The following is a 27,570-nucleotide window of genomic DNA, read 5'->3' as shown; positions in this document are numbered from 1 at the left end:
AGACATATACATGTTTAATGTAACAGATTAATGTACCACGAATACAGAAAAATTTAACATATAGCTTCTTTTTTGTCAACAGCTGACATTTTGATTAATTGATAAGCACCGCCTCTTCGTTACAATTATCTAAGCGCGGCACTAAATACGACGAAAACGGTATGATTTTTTTTAAAGTTTTATTTTCAAACATTTTTCATAGTATATATAAATAGACACTAACACACAAACACTTTCATAACCATTCAACCGCAACACTCAGACGTCATGGTGTACGTTATGTTAAGTAGAACCTACATAATGTACATATAAAACACGACAAAGCATGGTATCACCCTGCATAACATATGCAGTTATGCATACTTGCATACACATATACATACATGCATGCATACTTGCATACACACATACAAACACGCATGCATGCAAACAGTCAACGAATACAGTTAACTGTGCGTTTAGTACAATTCATGTACATGCACGTATACATGAAAACATGTAGCAGGCAATTATTACATTTGTAGATCATACACGTGAGCTGTTAAAAATAGAATTTGCAAAGTAGTTTTAATCTATTTCACTGGTACATTGCCAATGAGTTCCACTATTAAAGGAACAACATTAATAGAATAGTGTTATCGTTATTTCTGTCACTTTTAGCGCCCAGTAGAATCTATTTGTGCATTTTTATTCAGCTTCCGTCACTCATATGGCTATGTTCTTACTGCACTGTTCCTGGAATTTCTGAAAGTAATGAAATTATCTTCTGGAATTAAGCGTATATTTTAATAACAAACACGGTATATGTGTCCAGTATTTTAAATTGTACATAGATAATAGACCCAAGAATATAATTTCATAATGATACTGGAGCTGGAATATTATATTAGTGAAAAACTATTGCAAGTATAATTTGTGAAGATAAAGATCAAGCCCAATAAGTTTTAGTCATAATTCAGAAGTCATCTTATCAATGACGCCACGACACCACTAAACAATAGTTACAATATGTAAGATTAGAGTCTACATTTTTTTCAGAAAAAAAATAAAACAAAATGTTTTCATTTAGGACATGCTTCCCTTGCTATATAAATAACCCATATATTTTTAATAAATCAAGGTTCTTCTAGATACGGATCTAAAGATGTATGGGAGATTCAAACCCATCACTAAATCAAGCAAATTCCCAGGTTTTCTCCAACCTCTCTCTAACAGTTAGATTTAGTAAACTACTCCTTACACTATGCTTAGAAATCCTAGATCTTTTGTGTCGTTGTGTTCATAAAATTATCAATTAAAAGAGGAAGAGAACAAGATCTCCTTTATGAAGTGACAGGAATTTAATTTCACATTTTTTGTTACTGTTGCTTACTTGTATACCCTTGCTTCCCGTTCGATGATGATGATGATTCAGCGTCCTTGATTACTGTGTCGATTGTGATGATCTCATGATTCAAAATAACAATAATGTTTGTGATAAAGTTAAGATATTTTTTATTACCTCCATGGTATTATTAGGAAAATATTATAAAAGATGTAAATCCTGAAGAAAAGGGCTGTAAACATCGTTTTTCGATGTAGCCACAAGCTCCGACCAAAATAAATTTTTAATGGTAATTCTATCAAAAAGCAATATTTTATATCGTGAAAAAACAAAGGCTGGTCTAGGCTTGTGGTCACAATGAAATATTATATTTTTCTCGCTGAAAAGTCGGTAACTTTTTTGTTATGACAAACGTGACACATTTTTTCTAACTAAACTTTGTAGATGAGTGTTATACTTAGATATTATTGTCACAAAGTACAAATACAATATTCTTAACCTTTAAATGGCCCTGTTGATCAGAATCAGATGTTTCAAGTCCTATCATAATATTGTTATCTATAAAACTGTCTACAAGTTGTCATCACTGAATCTGTACACCTCGAATGCGGTAGATTCCCTGTTAGAAGTAACCACGAACTCCTGTTTGGTTGGATGGACCACTATACACCACGGATTGGAGATACCGGACAGTTTAGGCAGTAGTACCCTCCCACGTGATCCGTCAGGTGATATAAGGTAAACCTTTGCGGACATGCAACCACACACATACACATTGTGGTCCCAGTCCAGTCCAATACCTATAGGGCCCTTCAGACCAGGATCACTGTACCTGTAGACTACTGAGGCATAGTCTATTCGGCTACACACCACGTCATTGTTATCTTTGTGGTATACAGTAGAGTTTGATTTAGATACGGCGAGGAATGTTTCATATCCACCCTTTTTTATAGACTTGGTGACCTTCTCATCGACAGACATGACCATCACACTATCATCAGTACCGGCCAGGATTTTATTACCGAGCACTGCTATACCCCAGGTATCAGGTGGAGCTTTGATCTTGGAGATCACAGACAGCTGACCATAACGTAACGTACATCTAACTATGAAGTTCAGGTTTAGAGCCACAAATATCTCGTCAGCTTTACGTCCACGTGCTATATCTGTAGGTCTACCGTTAACTTTGTACTCCCTCTTGTGGGAATATTTGCGATCAAACAGTAGGAGTTTCTTGTTATAGTGATCTGTGATAAGTAATTCATTGTTGTCAGTAAAGATACCTCCCGTCAACAAAGGTATATTTATTCCTCCAAGTGTGCTGGCGTTAACTGTATGTACACAGGATACCGAGCCGGTCCATACATCCATCCCTGTCGTTACAGGGGTAGTCTGGACTGCTATATGCTGTAGAGATCTCGCCATGTTGGAAGTCGATGTTGAGTCCCCAAAGTTAGTAGCTGAGGATGTCGAAGGTAAACTTCCTATCAAGAAAGTTATTCGACCATTTGATTTTTCTGACACAGGTGAAAGCGACGAGGTGATTTCAACCTCTCCAATGTTTGTCATTTTCATGATTTTATCAATTGTTTCATCTAGCTTCAATGTGATGTCAAACCTGTTTGGTTCTATCTTGGATTTTTTATCCATTCGACGATAATGTCTCGATATCTGATGTTTTGTATGTTCTTTCATGACAAATCGATAATGGTCTGATAACTGTTGGTCTGAATCTGTTATCAACTGGTGGGAATTTTCAGCGTTGATGTGAAATGCATTAATACGCTTCTGTCGAGTCAATAATTGTTCTCTTTTCTCACTAAACATATCAGCAACGTTAGACTGGAATGTTTTCTGAAGGTTATCCAGTTTGTCCTTAGATTTATCTATCCTGTCTGTCATTCTAGTTAAAACCTCTTTTTCTTTTGCGTTTAGGGCGTCTATCCCTAAATGATCTTCCTCTATCATCTTATTGGTTTCCTCTGTTACTGCCTTCAATTCTGCTTCAACAGGACTCAGGTTTAGTTGTACTCTTCTTAATCACGTCCTTCATTGGTTTTACATTGTTACATTGTCTGTGGGACACCAACACGCAAGTATTACAACACATAGTACTATGGTCCACACAGTAGAAACCGAATGTGTTTCCCTCATGTTGATGGCACATTTCATAGACACCTACAAGTAGTCCAACATTTCCAGAGATGGAGGTGAGTTGATGTGTAGCTAAAAGTTTGCTTCTTTCATGATGGATTCGGCACTGACAGCAAAGCTTCTCCTCACATTTATTACATGTGACTTCGGCAGGGTTAGATTCTTTTCCCCGAAGACATGGATCACAAAACTGTACACCAGACATCTCTGTGCTGTAGGAGAAACAAGTAAATCATTTTTCGGTAGGCATGTCGCCCAGGTACTTACGTCCGCATTGACGTCATCGTTATACGTCGGTGTCTCGCATACTGGGCATGGGAAGTAGAGTCTGTCGTCTGTCGTGACGTATTCTGCGCTGACGTATGATGACAAACATCGACAACAGAAAGTATGACCACAGAGCAGGAGTCTGGGTTCCATGTATGCCTTTGTACACATGAGACATCTGTATCTATCTTTCGGCAAAGCTTCGGCCATATCTGTGATTAGAGGGCTATGTACAGGTCAATCTGGAATATACAAAAAAATGCATTGGTCAAACATACGTAAGATATCATCTCTTTCTGATGTTTGTGAATATATTTCAAACATCGACAAATGTAACTGACGTATTGTCAGCCCACAGGAACCTGGGAACTAGTTACTATATAGAGTTTTTATAGGGCACATATTTCGTAGTTTCGTCAACGTAACATATTCATTTCACTTTACACCGATTAGTATAGCCTATCTATACTTGTACCCTCGACATATCCCAGCATGCTTTTCAGGAAAACCTTACAAAATGACGTTTTAGCCAGCAATTCAAATTACAGCTCTTGCTCAAAAGAACCATTGTGATTTATCTATACTCAAGTGATGACGAATGTGTGTCGATTTCGTTAAAACGAGGATTTTATCGCGTGCATGATGAGTTTATAAAGTTATGTGTAGAATAAAAGTCTATTGTATTGTGCATCAAGATATCTCCTGGACGCAATGTGTGATAACCAGAATTCACTTTTTTGATTAACTAGGGCAATATTTTACCAAAGTGTCTCTTTGATAAGTACATTGTATGAATATTTGCAACATTTACCAAACCAGTGTTTTTACCATAGAAACTAATAACAAAACCTTATCAACCAATTATTTTCTGCTCAGATTAGCAGCAATTTTACCCCCTATCCCTAAATGTAGAAGATGAAATATAGAACAATATATTTCTTGTATAATGATTTTTCCCAATTTTCTTTTTTATTTCAATGGTTTTTATGTTAATAAGGGCGCAGCCGTTCGTGCCCAAACGGCACGAAGTGCGAAACAGTTCTAAGGTAAGACACATGCATGAAAATATAAGAAACAATTCAATCCTACACACTGACAGCTTCAGTTTGCGGCCGCCATTATTTTACCCACTGTAAACACTGTAAAAAAAATCCCATCAGCGTGAATGCGATGCTTTGAAGTGAGTTCATTATATAATCAAGCGTTTCAAACGCTTTTATGATCCGACGAACGTAATCTTCATCCGGCAGAAGCTCAGTGCTATTGCTCTACATTTGCAAGCATTCAAGTGATAGACCACCTTCCAATAAAATCAGCTGACCAAAAACGGAATATCTGTTACGGAAATAAATTTTCTTCCGTCTGTTATGTGGATTTCCTTCTCAAATGGGGGTTTTGGGACAAGGATAGTGTGTGAATAATTATATGAATAAAAAATAATAAGAGAACTCGGGTCCGTTATTTCCATAAATTGTACCTTTTAACATTGTATAATTAATGGTGATTGCAACATCTGGCTGCGCCCTTTAAGGCCTTGCCTTCAGTCATATTAGTTTTTTACGATGAAATCAATTTACTTTAACTACACTAAAATGTAAAAATAGGAAACCAACGGGTCATCACTGTGGTTTTTTTTTTTTTTTTTTTTTTTTTGAGCATTTTCTTTTTTTTTCATTTCATAGTTGAGAATATACCGATTTTTGCAGCATAATTTACATTTACATACATACTTACATTACATACACAAAATACATACCGATTCATGCAATACATACATACATACATACATACATACATACATACATACATACATACATACATACATACATACATACATACATACATACATACATACATACATACATACATACATACATACATACATACATACATACATACAAATGTACATACATACATACATACATGTACATACATACATACATACATACATACATACATACATACATACATACATACATACATACATACATACATACATACATACATACATACATACATACATACATACATACATACATACATACATACATACATACATACATACATACATACATACATACATACATACATACATACATACATACATACATACATACATACATACATACATACATACATACATACATACATACATACATACATACATACATACATACATACATACATACATACATACACACACACACACACACACACACACACACACACACACACATATACATACATACATACATACATACATACATACATACATACATACATACATACATACATACATACATACATACATACATACATACATACATACATACATACATACATACATACATACATACATACATACATACATACATACATACATACATACATACACACATCACATACATACATACGTACATATACATATACATACATACATACATACATACACACACACCTACTTACATACCTACACACACACCATCACACACACACACACCATCACACACACACACACACACACACACACACACACACACACACACACACACACACACACACACACACACACACACACACACACACACACACACACACACACACACACACACACACACACACACACACACACACACACACACACACACACACACACACACACACACACACACATACATACATACATACATATTGTACACATTTATTATCTACATCTAAATACTCTATTAACATGTACATGTATGTAACATTTGAACATAAATCACTCATTCATCAAACAACATCTGTTAACCTTGAAAACATTTACAGTAGAAATGAATTTGTATATAGCTACATGTAAATTTAGTCGCACAGACGATTTAAGTGACAATTTTGAAGATAAAATGTTAAAGGAGGGCTTTTTGCTTTCACTAACTGCACTAAAGTAAAGTGAACATACTTATTTTCAGGTGACAAAGGTAAGGTCAAAAGGTAAACATTGATGTTTTGAGTGTATAAGTCCTAATTAATTAAATACTAGTGTAAAGTTTTGAGCTTTTGACTGCAAATCAGAGATATGTGTATTTCAGTTCAGAAAACAAATGAAAAATTGAAGTTATAAAAATTATATCAACATTGTCTTTTGTTTGGCTGCGTTCCTTATTTCGGTAATATTTGAAATATGTCTGTGCTTGAGAATAATATCTGTTGTTGGTTTTCCCTGGTACTAGTCCGCAAAACCTGCCTATATTATTAGGCTTTTTAAAAAAAAAAAAATTTGCCTAATATATATAAGGTAAATTTTTTTAAAAAAGCCTAATAATATAGGCAGGTTTAACGGACTATCCTGGTACCTGACTATAGTATAATTGTAGACAAGACGAACGACAACTCGTACTTATCCACGTCCTTGTTTTGGCAACATATCTACAACTTACTACGTCCCTATACAACCCCGCCATTCATACTACCATTGTAATGGTATGAAGAGGAAACAAAACCTTAACCTGTTTATTTTTCAGACTGTAAACTATTACAGGATAATCTAATACCAGTGTTATATCCCTCACTAAGTGAAGCGTGTTTGTCCTCATTCATTTTTAGAACAATCTACTCCGTTTCCACTTCGTTCCAACTTAATAACCCGGACGTTAAAAAAAATAACAGTAATTACAACTTTATGACAGATAATATGAAATTTCTCCATATTATGAAATTGAATTATATTAAAACTGCTTCATTTAAATTGAAGTTTACAATATCACTTTCGGTTTGTGTAGTATTACCATTATAAAGGTATGAACAACTTTGTTTTTACTTCACAGTAATTAGGATTATGTAAAATAAAGAACTTCGACCCATTAATCATGTCTAATTATATCTACATTACCTTTTGTTTGAATGCTGTCCTTATTTGGGTAATATTTTCAATATATCTGTGCTTTCTGATCTCTGTTGTTGGCGATCCTTGGTAACTATGGTCTGACTATATATATATATATAAGACAACACGAACGACAACTCGTCCTTAATCAACTTCCTCATATGTAGCAATTACAATTCTATGACAATACCTTAGCATAGGACAGAGTTTGAAATGTTAATGTATATCCGCATGAATGAATTTGTTTTACACATGGACAATCAAACATGTGAAAAATGGTCAACGTGTTTTACATAGATTACGATTGTGAGACCAATATGAATTACTACTTGTAGTAGAAAATGCATAGTTATAGTTAGTTGATGGACGCAGACAGAGTTGCCTCTATCTTGAATAGTACGGTTGATATCGTGTTAAAGTTCTTTCTTGACACGTTTCAATATTTTAAAGTTTTCTATGATGGTATTATTGTATTTGGTCATTCTTTCTTTCTAAACGGACCACCCTCCTGTCCCATGGTGGCCCGCGGACTCGGTATATAAAATAGCATTCTTTTTAAGTTTAAGTTCTTAAAGTTTAGTTAAAACAGGAACTAGGAATACTTAATAAATTAATTATTCAAAACCCTTTCTAGACTATGAGCCTTACCTCTCTTCAATATTTATTGCATCACTAGTTTGATCCTCAGTTATATCAGATTCTACTGAATTCAATTTTATGATTATAGAAATACTTTGACGCATAATAATCATAATCATAAAAATGACATTTTATACTTATATGCAAGAATTGGGTATACAGATAAATAATAGAGTCTACTGGTCCGAACAAAACATGAGACATGGACATAAGTTCGGAAAATGAAGAAAAGATAAAGTGTAACGCACAGGTTATATATCACATTGTACTTCTCTCTCCTACTGATACCATGATATTAATTGTTTTCTTAACAATGAAATCCACTATATCGTCAACCATATACACAATACACGACAGCCATACAATGATGGTGCGTTTCGGTTGAGTGAGTATTCTTCCAGAAATCATAGTATTTTTGCCAACGCGCTAAAAGGTGTTATAGTCTTATCATGTAAATCACGGTGTTATTTGCTTATTTCAAATTCAATATTCAATATGTGAAAACAGAATATATGAAATGTTTTTTTTTTTTTTTTTTTTTTCTAAGGAAATGAAATATTGTGTATTCTTTACTCCTTTTTCAAGCAAATTGGCTCTTGATCTAATTTGCGTAACGTAAGCTTTTTTATTATACAAGTTTTCTACTTTATTCTCTAGATCATTTATGGTGTGGTTGTTGTTGTTATATGGTTGTTCATTTAGATTTTTTAGTTTATTTTCGATGTCTTTCAATTCACTTTTTGTTGCTTTAGCTATTCTTTTACTGGAAGCTATTGATTCTTCTTTTATTTCTATTTTACACATTTCCCATGCTTAATTAGCATCTATGTTTTTGTTTACGATTTTCATGTTGTATGCTTTTAATATTTGTTTAATTGATTTTTTGTATTCTTCATTATCTAAGAGATTCTTGTTGAATTTCCAGTAACCTGATCCCTTATGTGGATTAGCGTTGTCCAATATTAGTGATATAGCTAAATGATCTGTAGACTTTACCATGGCAGGACGAATATCTGTTTTTACCAGTTTTGTGGTTATTTCCCTTGATACTAAGAGGAAGTCTATCCTACTGGCCTCTTTGTTGGATTTTTTCTTTTCCATGTACAGTGTTCTTTTTGAGGATATTTTAACCTCCACAAATCTATTAGCTTCATTTCCTTTTTGGGTTTTAAGACTATGTACACATTTTTGTATTCTTTTAAACAGATTTTCTATCTATGTTTTCTTGAATATCATTCCAGTCCCCTCCAATTACAATAGAATCTTGACTAAAATCATCTATTTTTGTTTTTATTTTCTTAAAAAAGCTGTTTCTTTGATGTCTATCATTTGGTGCATATATGTTTATAATAGTAAAAATGTTTTCATGTATTTTAAGATTAATCATGAAACACCGCCAAATTTCATCCGTCCATGTATTGATTATCTCATAGTTCAAATTATTTTTAATAAGATAGAAACTCCTCTACTTTGGCTGGTGCCATAATTATGTATCATATCTCCCTGCCATTCCGTGTTGATATATCTTATTATTTGTTTTGTAAAATGTTTTTCTTGTATGTAAATTACATTGGCCTTTTGTTTTTGACTCATTGATAAACTTTGTTTCGTTTTTGTTTCTCTCTCAGGCCTTGTGTATTTAAAGGGTTTGTGACACAAAAAGTGATAAGTTGTCTACAGATTGGGCCCCCCTTTAAGTTCACCGAAATACCCCACTCCATGGGGATGGCAAATACACACACTGAGATACCAGACTATACATAGGGCCATCTAGGCAGCTGACCGATATGCAAATATTTATTGCGATAACGAGGCTGTCAGCCAGCACACGTCACTGGTTCACCGACTGGCTCACCGTTGCTTATGAGACAGACACTAATAGAGCTAAACACCTAAACTTACAGTTATCTTATCCTGTGTTTCACATGAAATAATTACAGGCTCTCATTATAAATTTAGTGTGGTGCAATGTGCTGCTTATGGCTGATATAACAATCGCAGAAATAAAATAAGTTAAAATGAAATATAAGTTTTATAAACAAGTTCTTTCGCTTTCCAAAGAAGAAGAGTATTCAAAATACATGGTTGCACTACATAAGTGTCAAGTTTGAGCTGACAGAAAATCATCATTTGTGTAAATGGGGATAAGATAAGATAACTGTGGAGGCATTAAATTACTTCAGGGTCAATTTAATTCATGTTTGAAAAAGGTGACCTATCATCTATGACCTGATAATGGTATTTATTGTACATTTATATTATAATTAGTCAGCCCTGTTTGTTAGTAAACATTGTACATGGAATGTGCTTGTTTCAAATGTGTGTTTGCTGGTAACAACTTAAGGACAATTCATCATCACCATTGCCAGCTACTTAATTACTCATACGAATGCTACAGTACTCATTATTAAATAAATAATTGCATAATATCAGTAATAGTATCTGGCTGCATAGTCATATAAATACATTATATCGAGAAGATGATTGATGTAATGTATATAAATATTGCAACAAAAGTAACATTTCGTTATAATAATAAATATATCAATAGGTAAAATTAATAAGAATATAAACAATTGACAGAGATGTTTTTTATTGAAAACTATGGAATTGATATAATTTATCTCACGACAGCAGACCGTAGATTCCGATTCCGTAACCATTGGATCACAGAAACCACATGAACACCTGTTGAAAATTAAAAAAAAATATAACTAAATATGTATCAACAACATAAAATGGAAAAAAGTGGCTTTTGGTAATTGAACCATGTAGTTAGCTTTGTCTCATAGTTGTAACCAATGTCATTATTATACATTCCTCTGTTGTTAAGAATATAATCCTCATTTATTGAATTCTTCAATTGTTTATTGACATAGTAATAAAGTGTATTACACATTGTTATTATTGATGTTTATTAAAAAAAAAGAGATTTATTGATATACATGTATATTTGTAATATGTGGGTATGTAAAATTAGTGTAGTAATTATATAAGTCGTAAGTCACTGATATCAATCATACAAATGCATTTAGGTTAATGCATTTATAATGTAATTAAAGGAGAAATTAATTGTTCTCAATGGATGATCTTAATGTAAATAATTTAATTATGTAAGATATATTAACTTATTATATTCACTTATTAAAAAGAAATTATCTGATGAATACCCATGAAGGCATCCACATCTATATTTAAAGCCAACAAATTAAAATAATAATAGGTATTACAAACCATTCTGTGTTTGTCAACCGATCCTCTTGATTATATAATTACCTTCTTGGTTTTCTTGATCTGAATCTGGAACATCTGGGGATGTTACCTCCTTCTCCGTAGAAAGAGAATTATCAGTGTTCATCAAAGGTTCAAAATGGTATGGGATAATGTCAGGAACAAAACCAAAAGCAGGGATACCACTGTCATTGTTTTACACTGCAAATATTAAAAAAAATACTAGAAGACTCTGTAGTTTGAGCATGGTGAAACGGATGACCCGTTCGTACCACGTGACCGGCTAGCTCATTAAAGTTTTCTCAGCCGCAGCAATTTACCCTTACTGCCCTTAAAGTAGATAAACAGCTTTGCGGAGTGCTATGAAACGCGTGTCAGCCAACATTGATGGGGTCAAAGTATCAGAAAGTTTATAAAAAGGTTTTTGTGTCACAAACCCTTTAAGGATATGAAGTGAATTTTATATGTCATACTGGTAGAGTTTATATATTATATATATGTTGTTGCTTATATAGTATCCAAATCTGTTGTTTGGTAATATCATATTGTCAATTACACTCTTATATATCATACACACAATAATTGTATAAATCTGATTTAGGTAAGAAAATCTGTTGTTTGGTAACATCATAGAGTTAGTTACACAGTTGGGGTGTACGTACATCTGGACTTGCGTTTTTTGATTTGCGTGGAGGGGTTCCATTTTCATTTCTGCTTTGTGTCAGGAATTTGTCAATGGTGTTTGACACGGGTTTTTTAATCGCTGTTACGTGTTTTCGCGTGTGTGTTTTCTTCTTTTCCTTTATGCCATGGTCTGTTTCCGACTGTGTCTTGTCCTTAGTTTCAGGCAGTTGTTCTTGTTTTTGACTGCAGTCAACCGGTTTCTCGGAGTCTGTACCGATGTCTTCGTCTCCTTGTGCCGATTCATCTATAATTGACGAAACGCTGTCGTTTCCAGATGATGCTTCCTCATTGCGTGTTTAGGAGCCTTCATCCCACCCTTGTTTGCATTCAGACATATCATGTCCATAAATGTTGCATCGCCTGCATTTCACTTCATTGGGACAGTTTTAGTCATATGACCTTGTTCCAGACATTTGGTACACTTGACATTGAAATTAGGCTGACCTCTGTAGGAGAGAATAGCTCTATATCTCCCCACTTCCATTGAGTAGGGCAGGTGAGTTGAAATTTTTTTAACCACCGCGATTCTGTCGCCAGTCTCACAATTTGTTAGTCTCCCTTCAACTCTCAGTTTTTCATATTAAAAGCTTATAATATCTACGTTTCTTGTATCAAGCGCCCGTTTGATTTGACCATCATCAGCGGTTAATGGATTTTTTTTTCTGATAGAGGTACTATCTTCGTCATATGGATGGTTTGGATTATTGTTGTCTATGGGAATCTTCTTACCTCTAAGTGATAGGCCTTCTGTTAATATTGCTGACCTTTAATCATCATTGTCTGTATAGAGTCCATTCACTCGTTGAAGACCTACGATGTTTTCCGCCGGTACATGTTTGGAGATTGTTTTGTAAAGTTCAACATGAGAAATTCAACTGCATCTTGTTGGCTTAGTATTTCCAAAAAAAAATAAGTTTCTTTTATAAAAAACAGGTTTTGTTGTATTTTCTTTTGTGATTTCTTCAAAGGTAGCCGCACGATTTTGCACTTCCGCCATTGTTCTTTATTCTCGTACAGACCTTAGTCTAGTTTAAGTCTTGTTATGCACACTGTGACGGATTTTCCACTTGAAAACTCTGTCGTTAGTAGTGCCAGTGCTTTTTGAGATCACACTTCTTCAAATTCGACGAAATATTGCCTTAATACTAAATAAATCATCGAAAACAACGCAGAGCTGATAACCAAGTCCCCACCATAGTCAAGGGCAGGTCACTCTTCAAAATATGAAATGTTATATGAATAATGGTCGCTCCTCTTCCAATACGTATTATTATGTGTATATGTATACCGCTTGTTGTAAGTGTCCTTTATAGGTATCTCTCTTGAACTCATCTTTACTTGTCCATACTATTTCAACGTAATTGTGATTATATAGAGATAGATCAATGTAGTGTAGAAAAAGGAGCACTTCTTAACATTTTTATAGAAACATGTTTATAATCTATTTTTTGGATATAAGTTTATGTATGAGTAAGGCTAATTTACATTGATCTGTACTTGTACATCTTTAAACAATCAGTTTATTTACAAATTGTATTGTAATTACATGTTTTACCCTCCTCCACCTCCTCTCCTCCTGCTACTCATGCAACTATGAGGGTTGGTCTGTATGATTTAGGAATAAAGGCTCAATCACTGATACATTTGTTTCATTTCAGAATATTTTATTGTCAGATGTTACAGAAAATCGGAATTGGGCAACAGGCAACATGCCTATACACGCCCTCGCCTTACATATTAACAGTAGATACAAATTAATATTGATATATATACATAAATAATCTGAATTGCTATATTTATTTAATGATGATGATATCCTAAAACATCAAGCTAGATATTGATAAACAATACAAATAGAAAAGAAAAGATTTTACAAGATATTCAACGAAATCTATTCAACAAAATCAGCGAAATCTATTGGTATCTCTGACAAAGCACTGAACATTATCAATATATCTTTATTAATGATAAAATCGTGTCTTTCAGAGCCTTGCAAAAATGTTTGTGTTGTCAGTGGTATATCATTGTCAAGTTCCAAGATAGAGTTAAAAAGGAGCCATCTAGGGTTAACGTATAAAGGACATTATAGAAAATAATGTTCACAATCTTCGTTTTGAAATCCACACAGGCAGGCTGGACTGTCACTGAGATGAGAATTAAAGAGATCCGTATTAAGGTTACTAGCAAAATTTCTCAACTGACATAATAAAATATTTGACATACGATCACCATTATATTTGAAAATATCGGAGCATTGAGCTCTATTATCAAAGATATATCTTTTTACTGTAAAACTTTTGATGGATCTAACAGATGACATTGTAGGAAATGGACAGGACGGTTCGTTCCACTCGGTCATAATAGATGGTTAGAAGCTGTTTTTATATAACTGGGTTCTAGCTGCAGGAACATTGAATTAATCTGTTATGTTGGAAATTGTAATTATCACTAATATTTAAAGAGGGTTGTAATAATTCATAAATATGAGAAGGGCAATTGTTATTAAATATATTGAAAAAAGTTATATTTCGATGTAGATGTCTTCGTTTAATAAGTGGTACTAGGCCAGATTCTTTATAAATTACAGCGTGACTTGTTCCCCTTCTTAAACCAGTTATAATGCGTGCTGTTTCAAGTTGAATTGACTCCAAAATATCACACTCAGATTGGTTGCAATAAGACCATACTATATCAGAATACTCGAGAATGGGTCGAATAAAGGAAGTATAAATAGTGATTTTCTATCAAGTTTGAGTTTCAGTAATCTGAGTATGTTTATTCTTTTGTATACTTTCTCATATATATAATTCATATGGGTAGACCAATTTGCCATTGAATTGAAATATACTCCTAAGTGCTTATGATTGGTAACATTATTAATTTTTGTATTGTTGAAAAATAAATCAGGAATTGATATTTGGGAGTCAACTCGCCTTGAGAAAAGAAGAGATACAGTTTTATCAGGATTAAAAAAATTTCAGCCCACAAAGATATTTTTCTCATATCATTATTAAGAATTTCGGCAGATTCCTGTCTATTTCCTTCAATGAGACTTATTAAGGAAGTATCGTCAGCAAACAATTTAACATTAGAAGAAATATTATCACCAATATCATTAAAATACAATAGAAAGAGATATAGTCCAAGGACAGATCCCTGTGGTACCCCCGCCTGTATGGATTTAAAAGTAGATTTGAATCCATCAAAGACCACTCTCTGTCTCCTATTCTTCAAATAAGATGACAACCATGTCAACATATTGCCAGACGCGATCAAAAGCTTTGCTTAAATCACAAAATATCATTCTCGCTTCTTTGCCATTATCCAAATGTTTTACAATTGTGTCATATATAGCTAATAGTTGATAGGTTGTTGAATTTTTAGGTAAAAATCCTGATTGGTGTTTGGAGATTATGTTGTGTCTGGAAAGATAATTAAAAAGATTTTTAAACACAATTTTTTTCCAAAATTTTGCTAAAAATAGGAGTCACAGAAATAGGTCTATGATTAGAAGGAACACTTCGTAAACCTTTACCTTTATATATAGGTGTAACATTGGCATTTTTCCACACATCAGGAAGCATACCAGATGATATAGAATTACTAAATAATACATGAAGAGGTTTTATAATTGACTGAGAGACACCCTTTATGAATTGAGGAGGAATAGTATCAGGGCCTGAAGGTTTATTTGTGTTGAGAAGATGAGGTTGATCAATTATGTCTTGTTCTGTAATGTCGAAAGTGGAAAATGTATGCTGTGGCTGAGGACTGTCAGGAGGTAAATCGTCAATATTCTTATTAGAAACAGATATAAATGCAAAATATTCATTGAATGATTCAGCTTTGTCGATAGGATGTAGTTTTAGATCACCATTAATAATCAGAGGAGCGTCGGTTTCATTTTTGTTACTAAGATTCATAACTGACTTCGCTATTCGCCACCATTTACCAGGCGGTATAGATTTATCAATTAAAGAGGACTGAATCTTAGATAGATATTTTTCTTTTGCATCACGAATTGAAGAAATAATCCGTCTGAATGGTTCTAAATTTGTTCCATGAGGCAGGAGTGTTATATAATTGGGCTTTAGAACGTTGACGATTTCTTCTACGTATCATTACTCGTATATCATTTGTCATCCAAATACATTTGTTTGGGTGGATTGAAATTTTCATGACTTCTCCGATTTGGCAAGCTTCTCCATATCTTTGTGTTTGGATTGTTAAGTACGGTCTTGTCACACAGCTAATGAAACGTACTTCTTTAGTTCAGTGTCGGTAGTTTTTTCACATCGGAGACTTATTCGACAGTCCATTGGAACAAATAGAAGAGGCTAGTTAAAAGTAATTGAGAGTATAAGACCAATTTCTGAAGCCAAGTTCTTTTGGATCCTTATTTTGAGCTCGTCAGGACCAACAGCTCTACTAGGATTTGTCATTCAGAAGTTTTAGGATCCCCTCAGGTATTATCAGGATTTCAGTCATGATAGGAAAAATGTAAAGTCAATGGAATGTTGTGTTTGTTGACAAATAATTCAGCAAAAAATTGTTCCAGTGCTGAAAACAGATTGGATTATAGACTAAATGTTTCTACATTAGCTATGGAATCAGACTTCAGGGATGACATGCCAGTGTATCTTTTAATATGATACCGAAACTTTTCAGAAATACTGTAAGTTGAATCATTTTCTTATTTTTGTGATGATGATGATAGTGATGATGTGTTTTAAATCCAACAAAACAGCAAACTACATTGCATTTTTAAAGTTTGTTTATTTTATTAACATTATTTAGCTACCATTTTCTTTTTGAAAATGATGTGATTTTATTTTTGTCGGAAGAGCCGCAGTTGTTTACACTGGAGACCTGGCTTCGAATTTTGTTCGGGGCACTCAACAGGAATGTGTATTTTCCCTGTTGTTCTACATTTGCATTTTCAAATATTTTGGAGAGCGACATGCGCTAACTTCAAGTCGATTGGAACGGATAGAAGAAAAAAATAGTTGAGTATTGGACTAATTTCTGAAAACAAATGCTTGTGGATCCTTAGTTTGAGCTAGTCGTGACCAGCAGTTTAATAGGGTTTAAGTCGTTCAGTAGTTAAAGGATCCCCTCAGGTATTATCAGAATTTCAGTCAAGATAGGAAAATGCGAAGTGAATGGAATAATGTATTTGTTGACAAATTGTTCAGAAAAATATTTGTTCCAGTGCTAAAAACAGATTGGATTATAGACTTAATGTTGCTATTGAATCTGTGACTAATTTTCTTATGTGTCAGAATTCCCCCTACAAATTGTCAGTATTGACGATGATGATGATGATGATGACAATGGTGATGATGATGTGTTAAAATCATACAAAACAGCAAACTACATTGCATTTTCCAAGATTGTTTATTTCATTAACATTATTTAGCGACAATTTTCTTTTTGAAGATATTATGTGAAGACAAGTTGATTCTTGCTATAGTTATCAGTTGGTAATGATTAAAAGTATTGCATTCAAAAATTGTCTTTGATATGTCTGTTTAAAAATATTATTATATTTTATTCCATTTCTGGTGTATACCAATTTTAAAATCAATTTTCTATAATTCTTTGTTTATCACTATTTTATTCCAAAGGTGGGTGGGGTCAAATTTATCTAATTCAATTTTGCTGTTGTAAGTCCAGTCATCATTTATAGATAATCGTTCCTCCGTACATGAGTTCCTTTCTTTTTGCCAACACTTCATAAAACGCGCTTCTGTACCAGGCTCAAGCATAAAGAAAATCATTACATATTCTTTTTAACTCTAAGCAAGCGTTTACAAAACATGAGTGAAGTTTATGTACAATAATTCTTATACAAATAACAATGTAAACGTATACGCCCACCAGTTCAAATAGAAAATAGTCATTGTCATAAATAACTTTCTGGTGTCGAGAAAAATGATGTGCACTTTGCTACGTCAAAGTTATGTTAAATACACATCACTTAATTTAATAGTTACTTTCTTTTAGCCGTTGCTTAAATTAAATATTATCCAAAATTTCTTAAAGGTTTTACATTGGTATTACGAATCAATGTAGTCATTTTGAAAACATATATAGCCGGCGATAAAAGTAAGATTTTAAATATTTTATCTTTAAATCTGAATATTACCTAACAAAACAAAATGGACTTCATTTTCAAATTTATGACATTATCACAAAAAGGATATTACATTTGGGGTCTAGGGATACAGCTGTTTCTAGCAGTTTCAACATTTAACGAATTAAATTAGCATTTAATCTGTACTTGGATATTATTCTTTTATTTGGAAAGTTAATGGTTTACTGATATAGCTATGTATACGATTTCTTAACTATTTCTCATTTCTTTGATAAATTATCTTGTAAACATGATTTATGCAATAAAAAAACTTTTTTTTTTCATTTATAACGTTCTTTGCATACCATACATCACCAAAAGCAAACATATGCATAAAATAGCAAATGCAACTTTCATGTTTGATCATAATATTAAAATACAATTGATACTAATTTTTATACAACACAATTCATATTTCAATTCATATTTCATAAATCTGTAAACACATATATCTACATAAGTAGGCATATATATATACAGGGATATGTGACAAACTAAAATACAACTAATAATTAATAAGATATAATTTTCATTTTTTTAAATGCATATATTGTTTAATTCTTTAACATTATAAAGCGACCATTTTTCTTTAATTGTGAGATGACAATTTGATTCTTGTCTATGACATGTCTGTATTAATAATCCTATGTAGAATTTAGTTTTTTTTAAATCTTATTTCTTGTGTATACCAATTTTTTAAAAGGATTTTTTGTAATTCTTTATCTTTTTCTATTTTAAGGTATAACATTTCAAAGGTAAATGAGGTAAAGTTTATCTAGATCAATTTTGATGTTATTCCATTAAAAGCTATTTGTTCTTCCAAACATTTTTTCCTTTAATTCAACCAGTATTTCAAAACAGGCGGTTCTCTACCAAGTCAGGTATAACAAAATAATTACAGACATTTCTTCAAGCAATAGTATACAAAAACATGGATGAAGGTTGTGTGCAATAATTCTAATATAAACAGACACCGCTCACATTGTAGCGTTCTGCCGAACAGCATGGCTACATTTTGGTAGATCCGGACTTCGGCTGCCACTTGCCAAAGGGTTAGTTGCGCTCCATTTTGCTGTTAAATATTTGTCTACTTCCATTGTCCTATATAACTATTCGTATCATATTATGTAATCGTGTTCGTTTTGTGTGTCTTGACAAAGGGGCAGATCGTCTCGAAAATTTGACAGTTTTTCGTCCACACGGTTGGAATTACTTCTTTGTCCCATAATATAAACAGACAAATAGAAAATGTGATCATAAATAGCTGGATCCAAAAGGATGGAATAATCATATATTCTTAGATCGATGAAATTTAAAGACATTATTTTGGTGACAAATGAATTCAAATCAAATGGTGTTATGTCCATTCAAAATGGTGTTATCTATAAAAATGTCTACATGTTGTCATCACTGAATCTGTACACCTCAAGTGAAGTAGGTTCCTGCGAAGAAGTAACCACGAACTCCTGTTTGGTTGGATGGACCACTATACACCAAGGCCTAGTGATATCGGAAAGTTTGGGCAGTAGTACCCTACCACGTGACCCATCAGGTGATACCAGGTGAACGTTTCTGGAACCGAAACCACACACATACACATTGTGGTCCTGGTCCAGTCCAATACCTACAGGATCACTCAGACCAGGATCACTGTACCTGTATAATACTGTGTCACTGTCTAATCGTCTACACACCACGTCATTGCTGTCACTGTGGTATATGGTAGAGTTAGATGTAGATACGACGAGGTATGTGTAACTTTCATCTTTCTTCATAGACTTGGTGACCTTCCCATCAACAGACATAATCTCCACACTACCACTACTACTGGCCAGGATGTTATCAGCGTGTACAGCTATACCACTGGTACCAGGTGGAGCCCTGATCTTGGTGATCACGGACAGCTGACCATTACGAAGTGTACATCTTAGTATGGAGTTCTCGTTTACAGCTACAAGTATCTCATCAGATGAACTTCCACGTGCTATATCTGTAGGTTGTCCGTCAAATTTGTATCTTCTCTTGTAGGAATATTTATCATCAAATAACAGGAGCCTGAAGTTACTGTAATCTGTGATAAGTAACTCATTGTTGTCAGTAAAGGTACCTCCCGTCAAAAAAGGTTTCACTCCTCTAAGTGTGCTGGCGTTAACTGTATGTACACAGGATACCGAGCCGGTCCATACATCCACCGCTGTCGTAACTGGGGTAGTCTGGACTTTCAAATGCTGCAGAGACCCCGCCAAATCGGAAGTCGCTGTTGAGTCCCCAAAGTTAGTAGCTGAAGATGTTGAAAGTAAACTTCCGATCAAGTAAGTGATTCGACTATTTGATTTTTGTGACACAGGTGAAAGCGACGAGGTGATTTCAACATTACCAATCTTTGTCATTTTCATGATTTCATCTATTGTTTCATCTAGCATCAATGTTATGTCAAACCTATTTGGTTTTGTCTTGTTTTTTTTCTCCATTCGACGGTAATGTCCCGATATCTGATGTTTTGTATGCTCTCTCATGACAAATCGGTGACGGTCTGTTAGCTGATGTTCTGAATCTGACATCAACTGGTGTGAATTTTCCGCGTTGATGTGAAATGCATTAACACACTTCCGTCGATTCGATAGTTGTTCCTTGTGTTCTTTGAACATATCCGCAACGTCAGATTGGAATGTTTTCTTCAGGATATCTAGTTTGTCCTTTGCTTTATCTATCCTATCCGTCATCACAGTTAAAACTTCTTTTTCTTTTGCGTTTAGGGCGTCTATCCCTAAATCATCTTCTTCTATCAACTTATTGGTTTCCTCTGTTACTGCCTTCAATTCTGCCTCAACTGAACTCGGGTTAGCTGTACTCTTCTTGATCACATCCTTCATTGGTTGTACATTGTTACATTGTCTGTGGGACACCAACACACAAGTATTACAACACATAGCACTATGGTCCACACAGTAGAAACCGAATGTGTTTCCCACATGTTGATGGCACATCTCATAGACATTGGCAAGTAGTCCAATATTTCCAGAGATGGAGTTAAGTTGGTGTGTAGCTGATAGTTTGCTTCTTTCATGATGAATTCGGCACTGAATGCAAAGCTTCTCCTCACATTCAGTGCAAGTGACTTCGGCAGGGTTCGATTCTTTTCCACGAAGACATGGATCACAAAACTGGACACCAGACATCTGTGCTGTAGGAGAAACAAGCAAATCATTTTTCGGTAGGCATGTCGCCCAGGTACTTACGTCCGCATTGACATCATCGTTATACGTCGGTGTCTCGCATACTGGACATGGGAAGTAGAGTCTGTCGTCTGCTGTGACGTATTCCGCGTTGATGTATGATGACAAACATCGACAACAGAAAGTATGACCACAGAGCAGGAGTCTAGGTTCGGTGTATGGATTAGTACAGATAAGGCATCTGTACTTATATATTTGCACGGCTTCGGCCATGTCTATGATCAAAGGGCTATGTACAGGTCGATCTGGAATAGACAAAAAATGTATTGATCAATTTGTTTGTTTGTTTGATTAATTAACGTCATATTAACAGCTTTGGTCATGTAAGGACGGCCTCCCATATATGTAGTGTGTTGCGTGTATGTTGTGCAAGGTGCGTGTTTTGGGAGACTGCGGTATATTCATGTAGTGTCTTCTTGTATAGTGGAACTGTTGCCCTTTTTATAGTGCGATATCACTGAAGCATGCCGCCGAAGACACCAAGCAACACACCCCACCCGGTCACATTATACTGACAACGGGCGAACCAGTCGTCCCACTCCCGGTATGCTGAGGGCTAAGCAGGAGCAGAAACTACCACTTTTATAGACTTTGGTGTGTCTCCGCTAGGGGACAGAACCCTGAGCCTTCATCACAGGGGCGAACGCTCAACTCAAGGCCAAAAGTGAGGCGGTGCCAAGGTAGGCATTAGGAAGGATAAAGTCAGTTAGGGAGAAGAGAAAAGATAAGATCCTAAGTTTAGTGGCCTTTTACGATCATGCAATAGGGACAGCAGGTACAATTCTTACGCTCTACCTGCAGGGCAGACATACGTAAGAGTTCATCAGTTTAGGATGTTTGTGAATATATTTCAAACATCGGGAAACGTAACTGACGTATTGTCAGCCAACATGGACATGGGAACTAGTTATTATATAGAGCTTTATATGGCGCATATTTCGCAGTTTCGTCAACGACAATATTTTTATTTTCCAAATTGGTAATTTGATAAGTATGAATATTGTTTTATCAAAGAAAATAATAACAAAACCTTGTCAACAAGTTATTTTTGCTCAGATAGCAGCATACGTTACTCACTTTCCGTAAATGTAGAAGATGAAAATACCCATTTTTGACAAAGTGAGTGCTTCACAGAAGAAGTTCTGATGATTAACGTTTTCTAATATAGAACAGTTCAAAAGAAACGCATGTTCCTGTTATAAATCCGACATATAAATTCGAGGTCAGTGTGCAGGATTTTCCCCAATATTTGTTATTTTTATTAGGTTTTTTCACGAAGAAATCAATTGACTTAACTACACTAAAATAAAGCAATAGAGAAAAAAATATATATTGGAAAAAAAACAACAACAAAAAGTCATCACTGTGAACATTGAATTATTTTACAGCAGAAATGAACTTTACATAGGTACAGGTAAACTGTGGTCGCACTGACGATTTAAGTGACAATTTTAAAGGTAAAATGTTCAAGGAGGGGTTTTTGTGACCACGTAAGGTCGAAGGGTGAAAATTGATGCTTTCATTGTTTAAGTCCTAATCAATTAAATACCAGCGTAATCTTTTGAGTTTTCGACTGCAAATCAGAGGTAGTTCACAGTGCCTTAATTAAGCATTTGTTTTATTTTAGCATTAAAATTTTCATTTTACAACGATTTGATAGCTTGGGAGATTAATGTTAAACACTTCATGTGGATCTTGTCATTATCTGCTTAAGATTTTTGGTTTGATTAGTTTAACGTCCTATTAACAGCCAGGGTCATTTAAGGACGTGCCAGGTTTCCTGTTGGAGGAAAGCCGGAGTAACCGGAGATCAACCACCGACCAGCGGTCAGTACCTGGCAACTGCCCCACATGGGATTCGGACTCGCGACCCAGAGGTGTAAGGCATGTGGTAATATGTCGGTACATCTTAACCACTCGGCCACTGCGGCCCCAATCTGCTTAAGATGATTACATTCTAGGTTCACATGGGCTCGGTGACGGGTATACATAAAATCATATTCAATGGATGGTATCGTCTGTCAACTAAGCATTTTGTAGGGGTTTAAATTATTAAAGTTTCACAATATTTTTTGGAAAATCACAATCTCTTTTATTAATTCTAAAACGAGATTGAAACCTCACCAGAGAAGATTTTTTAAGAGAAAAAAAATCGAATTCTAAAAATGCGGTGCTCATGTTTGTCTATACCTATCTGATATTGGGTATTTGGTTTACTCACAGCGAGCTTATCACCATTCACCGGTATAGATACATAGTACATAGATACATGATTTTATTTATACCACTAAGATTTATCCATGGCCACTAGAACAGGTCCACTTCGATGTAAGGTATAGAAACACAAGTTTAACATTTATTGAAGGAACAAGGTTAAAATGAACTTTACATATAACGGGTTTTGCTTTAAAGTCTTATTATATCAACATTGTCTTTTGTAAGCATGCTTTCATTATTTTGATAATATTTTCAATATTTCTGTGTTTGGAAATAATCTCTGTTGTTGGTTTTCCCTGGTACCTGACTATAGTATAATTATAAACAAGACGAACGACAACTCGTACTTATCCACGTCCTTGATTTGGTCACTGCGTGATTCTCGTCATTCATACTTTCATTGTAATGGTATGTATAGGAAACACAGTGTTACAACCCTTACTATATGAAGCGTGCTTTTCCCCATCCATTGTTAGATCAATTTTCTCTGTTTACACTTAGTTCCGCATTAATAACCCCGACATTTTAAAAAATAGCATTAAATAAATCACAATATATCATAAAGATTAAGAAAAAAAGTATAAAATAATTATATTAATCTATGAACAACTTTGATTTTACTTCACATAAATTACGATTATATAAAACAAAGAACTTCGACCGCTTTTGTGTTATTTATCACGTCTAATTATATCAACATTACCTTTTGTTTGAATGTTGTACTTTCAATATTTCTGTGCTTAATGATCTCTGTTGTTGGTGATTCTTGGTAACTGTAGACAAGACGAACGACAACTCATCTTTAATCAACTTCCTCATTTGTGAATATTACATATACATTATACATTATGATACCCTAACATAGGATGCTGTCAGTGTGATAACGTACATCTGTACACTCACCGGGTCCCTATATACTGTTATTTATATATCAATTAAGGACCTCTGTTGATGTCAATATGGTGTTATATTACCCGAGTAGAATGACCAATGACCGAGGGTAATATAACACCATATTAACCTCAACAAAGGTCCTTAATTTTTATATTAGATATGTTAATTACTTTACATGTTTGTATAGAAATGCATAGAGAATGTCTCGACTATATCTTCACGAAGAACTCGACGTCGGAATATTGTGACGTCATAATCGCAATATTAACTTGGGAGTGATGTCACAATAGGAATGTCGACTCGGATGTGACATCACAATTGGGATTATTAGCTCGGTGTTTCTAAAAATAGAAACATCAAGTCAACATGCTTTCAATTATATCGTGAAAACACAATGCATGTCTTTTACCGTCATAGTTATTACAGGTCAATCTTTACCTAATTATAAGTAAAACACAAGTTAGTTTTCCTCCCTACAATTACCTGTGTGTAATGTATTTTAATTATACACTGCCTACACTCGTATTTAACAAAACAACTCCGACACTTGAAAAATAACAAACTATACTGGAACATAGTAAGTCGATCAAAAGTGTGTATGCATCAGACCTAACCTAAGGTATTATTGCTGAGTCGTAGATTGTTGTGCTGCTTGTAAATTTTGGCAAAAAATGCAAAAAAAAGTACATTTCAGTTAAGCAAGTCCATATGGTTCAGTACTATATTTCTGTAACAAAATAACCATGCGACTAGGTTACTTAGTGTCTATAGTAGGTACAAGGAGCTCTTAATTGTGAGGATTTGATTTTACAAAAGCATACACATCGGTTCCCTTTTGATCTTGTCACGGAAATGGCGGTTTTGAATTGTACAATTTATCATGCAATTATGGCATATATAGGAAGATATCTAAATCATCACAATTACTTCTATTATATCATTCGATTTTTGACTTGTTTTGTCTCTTCTCTTAATTGAATCAGAATTCAATTCAATATGCTCATTTTTTGTAGAAAAAAAGGTTGGTTTTCCATTCTCTAACTAAATGATTATTTTTTATTTCAATTAACAATGGTATATATAATATTTCAATGATAAAAATATCAATTGGTCCTCAAAATAATTGTCTAAATTTGGTACAAAGTTTTGTGGAGATGCACTTAAACTTTTAACTTTACATTGTTTCTTATAAACCGTATTCCTACTCTGTTCAAATGGCATTACAACATTGGTGTATTGGTGTGTCGATTGGAATGCTATATCTGCGTGATATAATCTAAAACCGATATTGAATACGTAAATTGTTCTCATCCATTGTTAAATCAAGTACCACTATGTTATGTGTTTCAATGTACATGTATTCCCCATTCACACTTCGTTCAAACTACGCAACTCCGACATTTTAAATACAGCAGCAATTATAAGCTAATGACAGATAATATGAAATTTTCCTTATCATGGTATTGAATTATTCAAAACTAGTTGATTTTAAATTGAAATTTACAATATCACTTTGGTTAGCGTAGGATTACCTTTATAAAGGTATGAACAACTTTGGTTTTACTTCACATACTTCGTATCATTACGAATATATAAAATGTATATAACTTTATGTTAGATGTCATCAGTCACGTCTAAATGTATCAATTTTACCTTTTGTCTGAATGTTGTCCTTATTTCGATTATATTTTCAATATATCTGTGCTTTCTGATCTCTGTTGTTGGTGATCCCTGGTAACTAAGGTCTAACTATAGACAAGACGAACGACAGCTCGTACTAATCAACTTCCTTAATCATATACTAATACCTCGATTAACGTAGGGTATATATGTATCATAATGTACCACTGTACACTCACCAGGTCCCTATATACAGTCACTCCATTCATACAATTTAGATTTGTATACTGTGATATTGTACAACTGTACACTCACCGGACCCCTATATACAGTCACTCCATTCATAATATTTACATTGGTAATGTCTGTGACATAATGCACAACTGTACACTCACCGGGCCCCTATATACAGTCACTCCATTCATACTATTTACATTGGTAATGTCAGTGTGATAATGTACAACTGTACACTCACCGGGCCCCTATATACAGTCACTCCATTCATACTATTTACATTGGTAATGTCAGTGTGATAATGTACAACTGTACACTCACCGGGCCCCTATATACAGTCACTCCATTCATACTATTTACATTGGTAATGTCAGTGTGATAATGTACAACTGTACACTCACCGGGCCCCTATATACAGTCACTCCATTCATACTATTTACATTGGTAATGTAATTGTGCTAATATACAACTGTACACTCACCGGACCCCTATATACAGTCACTCCATTCATAATATTTACATTGCTAATGTAAGTGTGATAATGTACAGCTGTACACTCACCGGGCCCCTATATACAGTCACTCCATTTATACTATTTACACGAGTAATGTCAGTGTGATAATGTACAACTGTACACTCACCGGGCCCCTATATACAGTCACTCCATTCATACTATTTACATTGGTAATGTTAGTGTGATAATGTACAACTGTACACTCACCGGGCCCCTATATACAGTCACTCCATTCATACTATTTACATTGGTAATGTCAGTGTGATAATGTACAGCTGTACACTCACCGGGTCCCTATATACAGTCACTCCATTCATACTATTTACATTGGTAATGTCAGTGTGATAATGTACAGCTGTACACTCACCGGCCCCTATATACAGTCACTCCATTCATACTATTTACATTGGTAATGTCAGTGTGATAATGTACAGCTGTACACTCACCGGGCCCCTATATACAGTCACTCCATTCATACTATTTACATTGGTAATGTCAGTGTGATAATGTACAACTGTACACTCAACGGACCCCTATATACAGTCACTCCATTCATAC

The 27,570-nt window shown here is 34.3% G+C and overlaps 2 protein-coding genes across 2 annotated transcripts in view; one reads left to right on the top strand and one right to left on the bottom strand.

The window, feature by feature from the left end:
- Positions 1 to 27,570, top strand: part of LOC138335443 (tripartite motif-containing protein 3-like) — a 134,063-nt gene that overhangs the window by 64,926 nt on the left and 41,567 nt on the right. The gene's annotated exons all lie outside the window — the stretch shown is intronic.
- LOC138334608 (uncharacterized) lies at positions 62 to 26,432 on the bottom strand. The gene is given in 7 exon segments (XM_069283250.1): positions 62 to 3,334; positions 3,336 to 3,704; positions 10,876 to 10,934; positions 11,523 to 11,662; positions 19,696 to 21,778; positions 24,454 to 24,523; positions 26,298 to 26,432. Coding segments are annotated over 5 exon segments (4,059 nt in total). The 5' UTR covers positions 21,747 to 21,778; positions 24,454 to 24,523; positions 26,298 to 26,432; the 3' UTR covers positions 62 to 1,894.

Source organism: Argopecten irradians, chromosome 11 (assembly GCF_041381155.1).
Source record: "Argopecten irradians isolate NY chromosome 11, Ai_NY, whole genome shotgun sequence".
NCBI classification, from domain to species: Eukaryota; Metazoa; Mollusca; class Bivalvia; order Pectinida; family Pectinidae; genus Argopecten; species Argopecten irradians.
The sequence above is the reverse complement of the archived record's forward strand: the minus strand, read 5'-3'. Positions and strand labels throughout refer to the sequence as shown.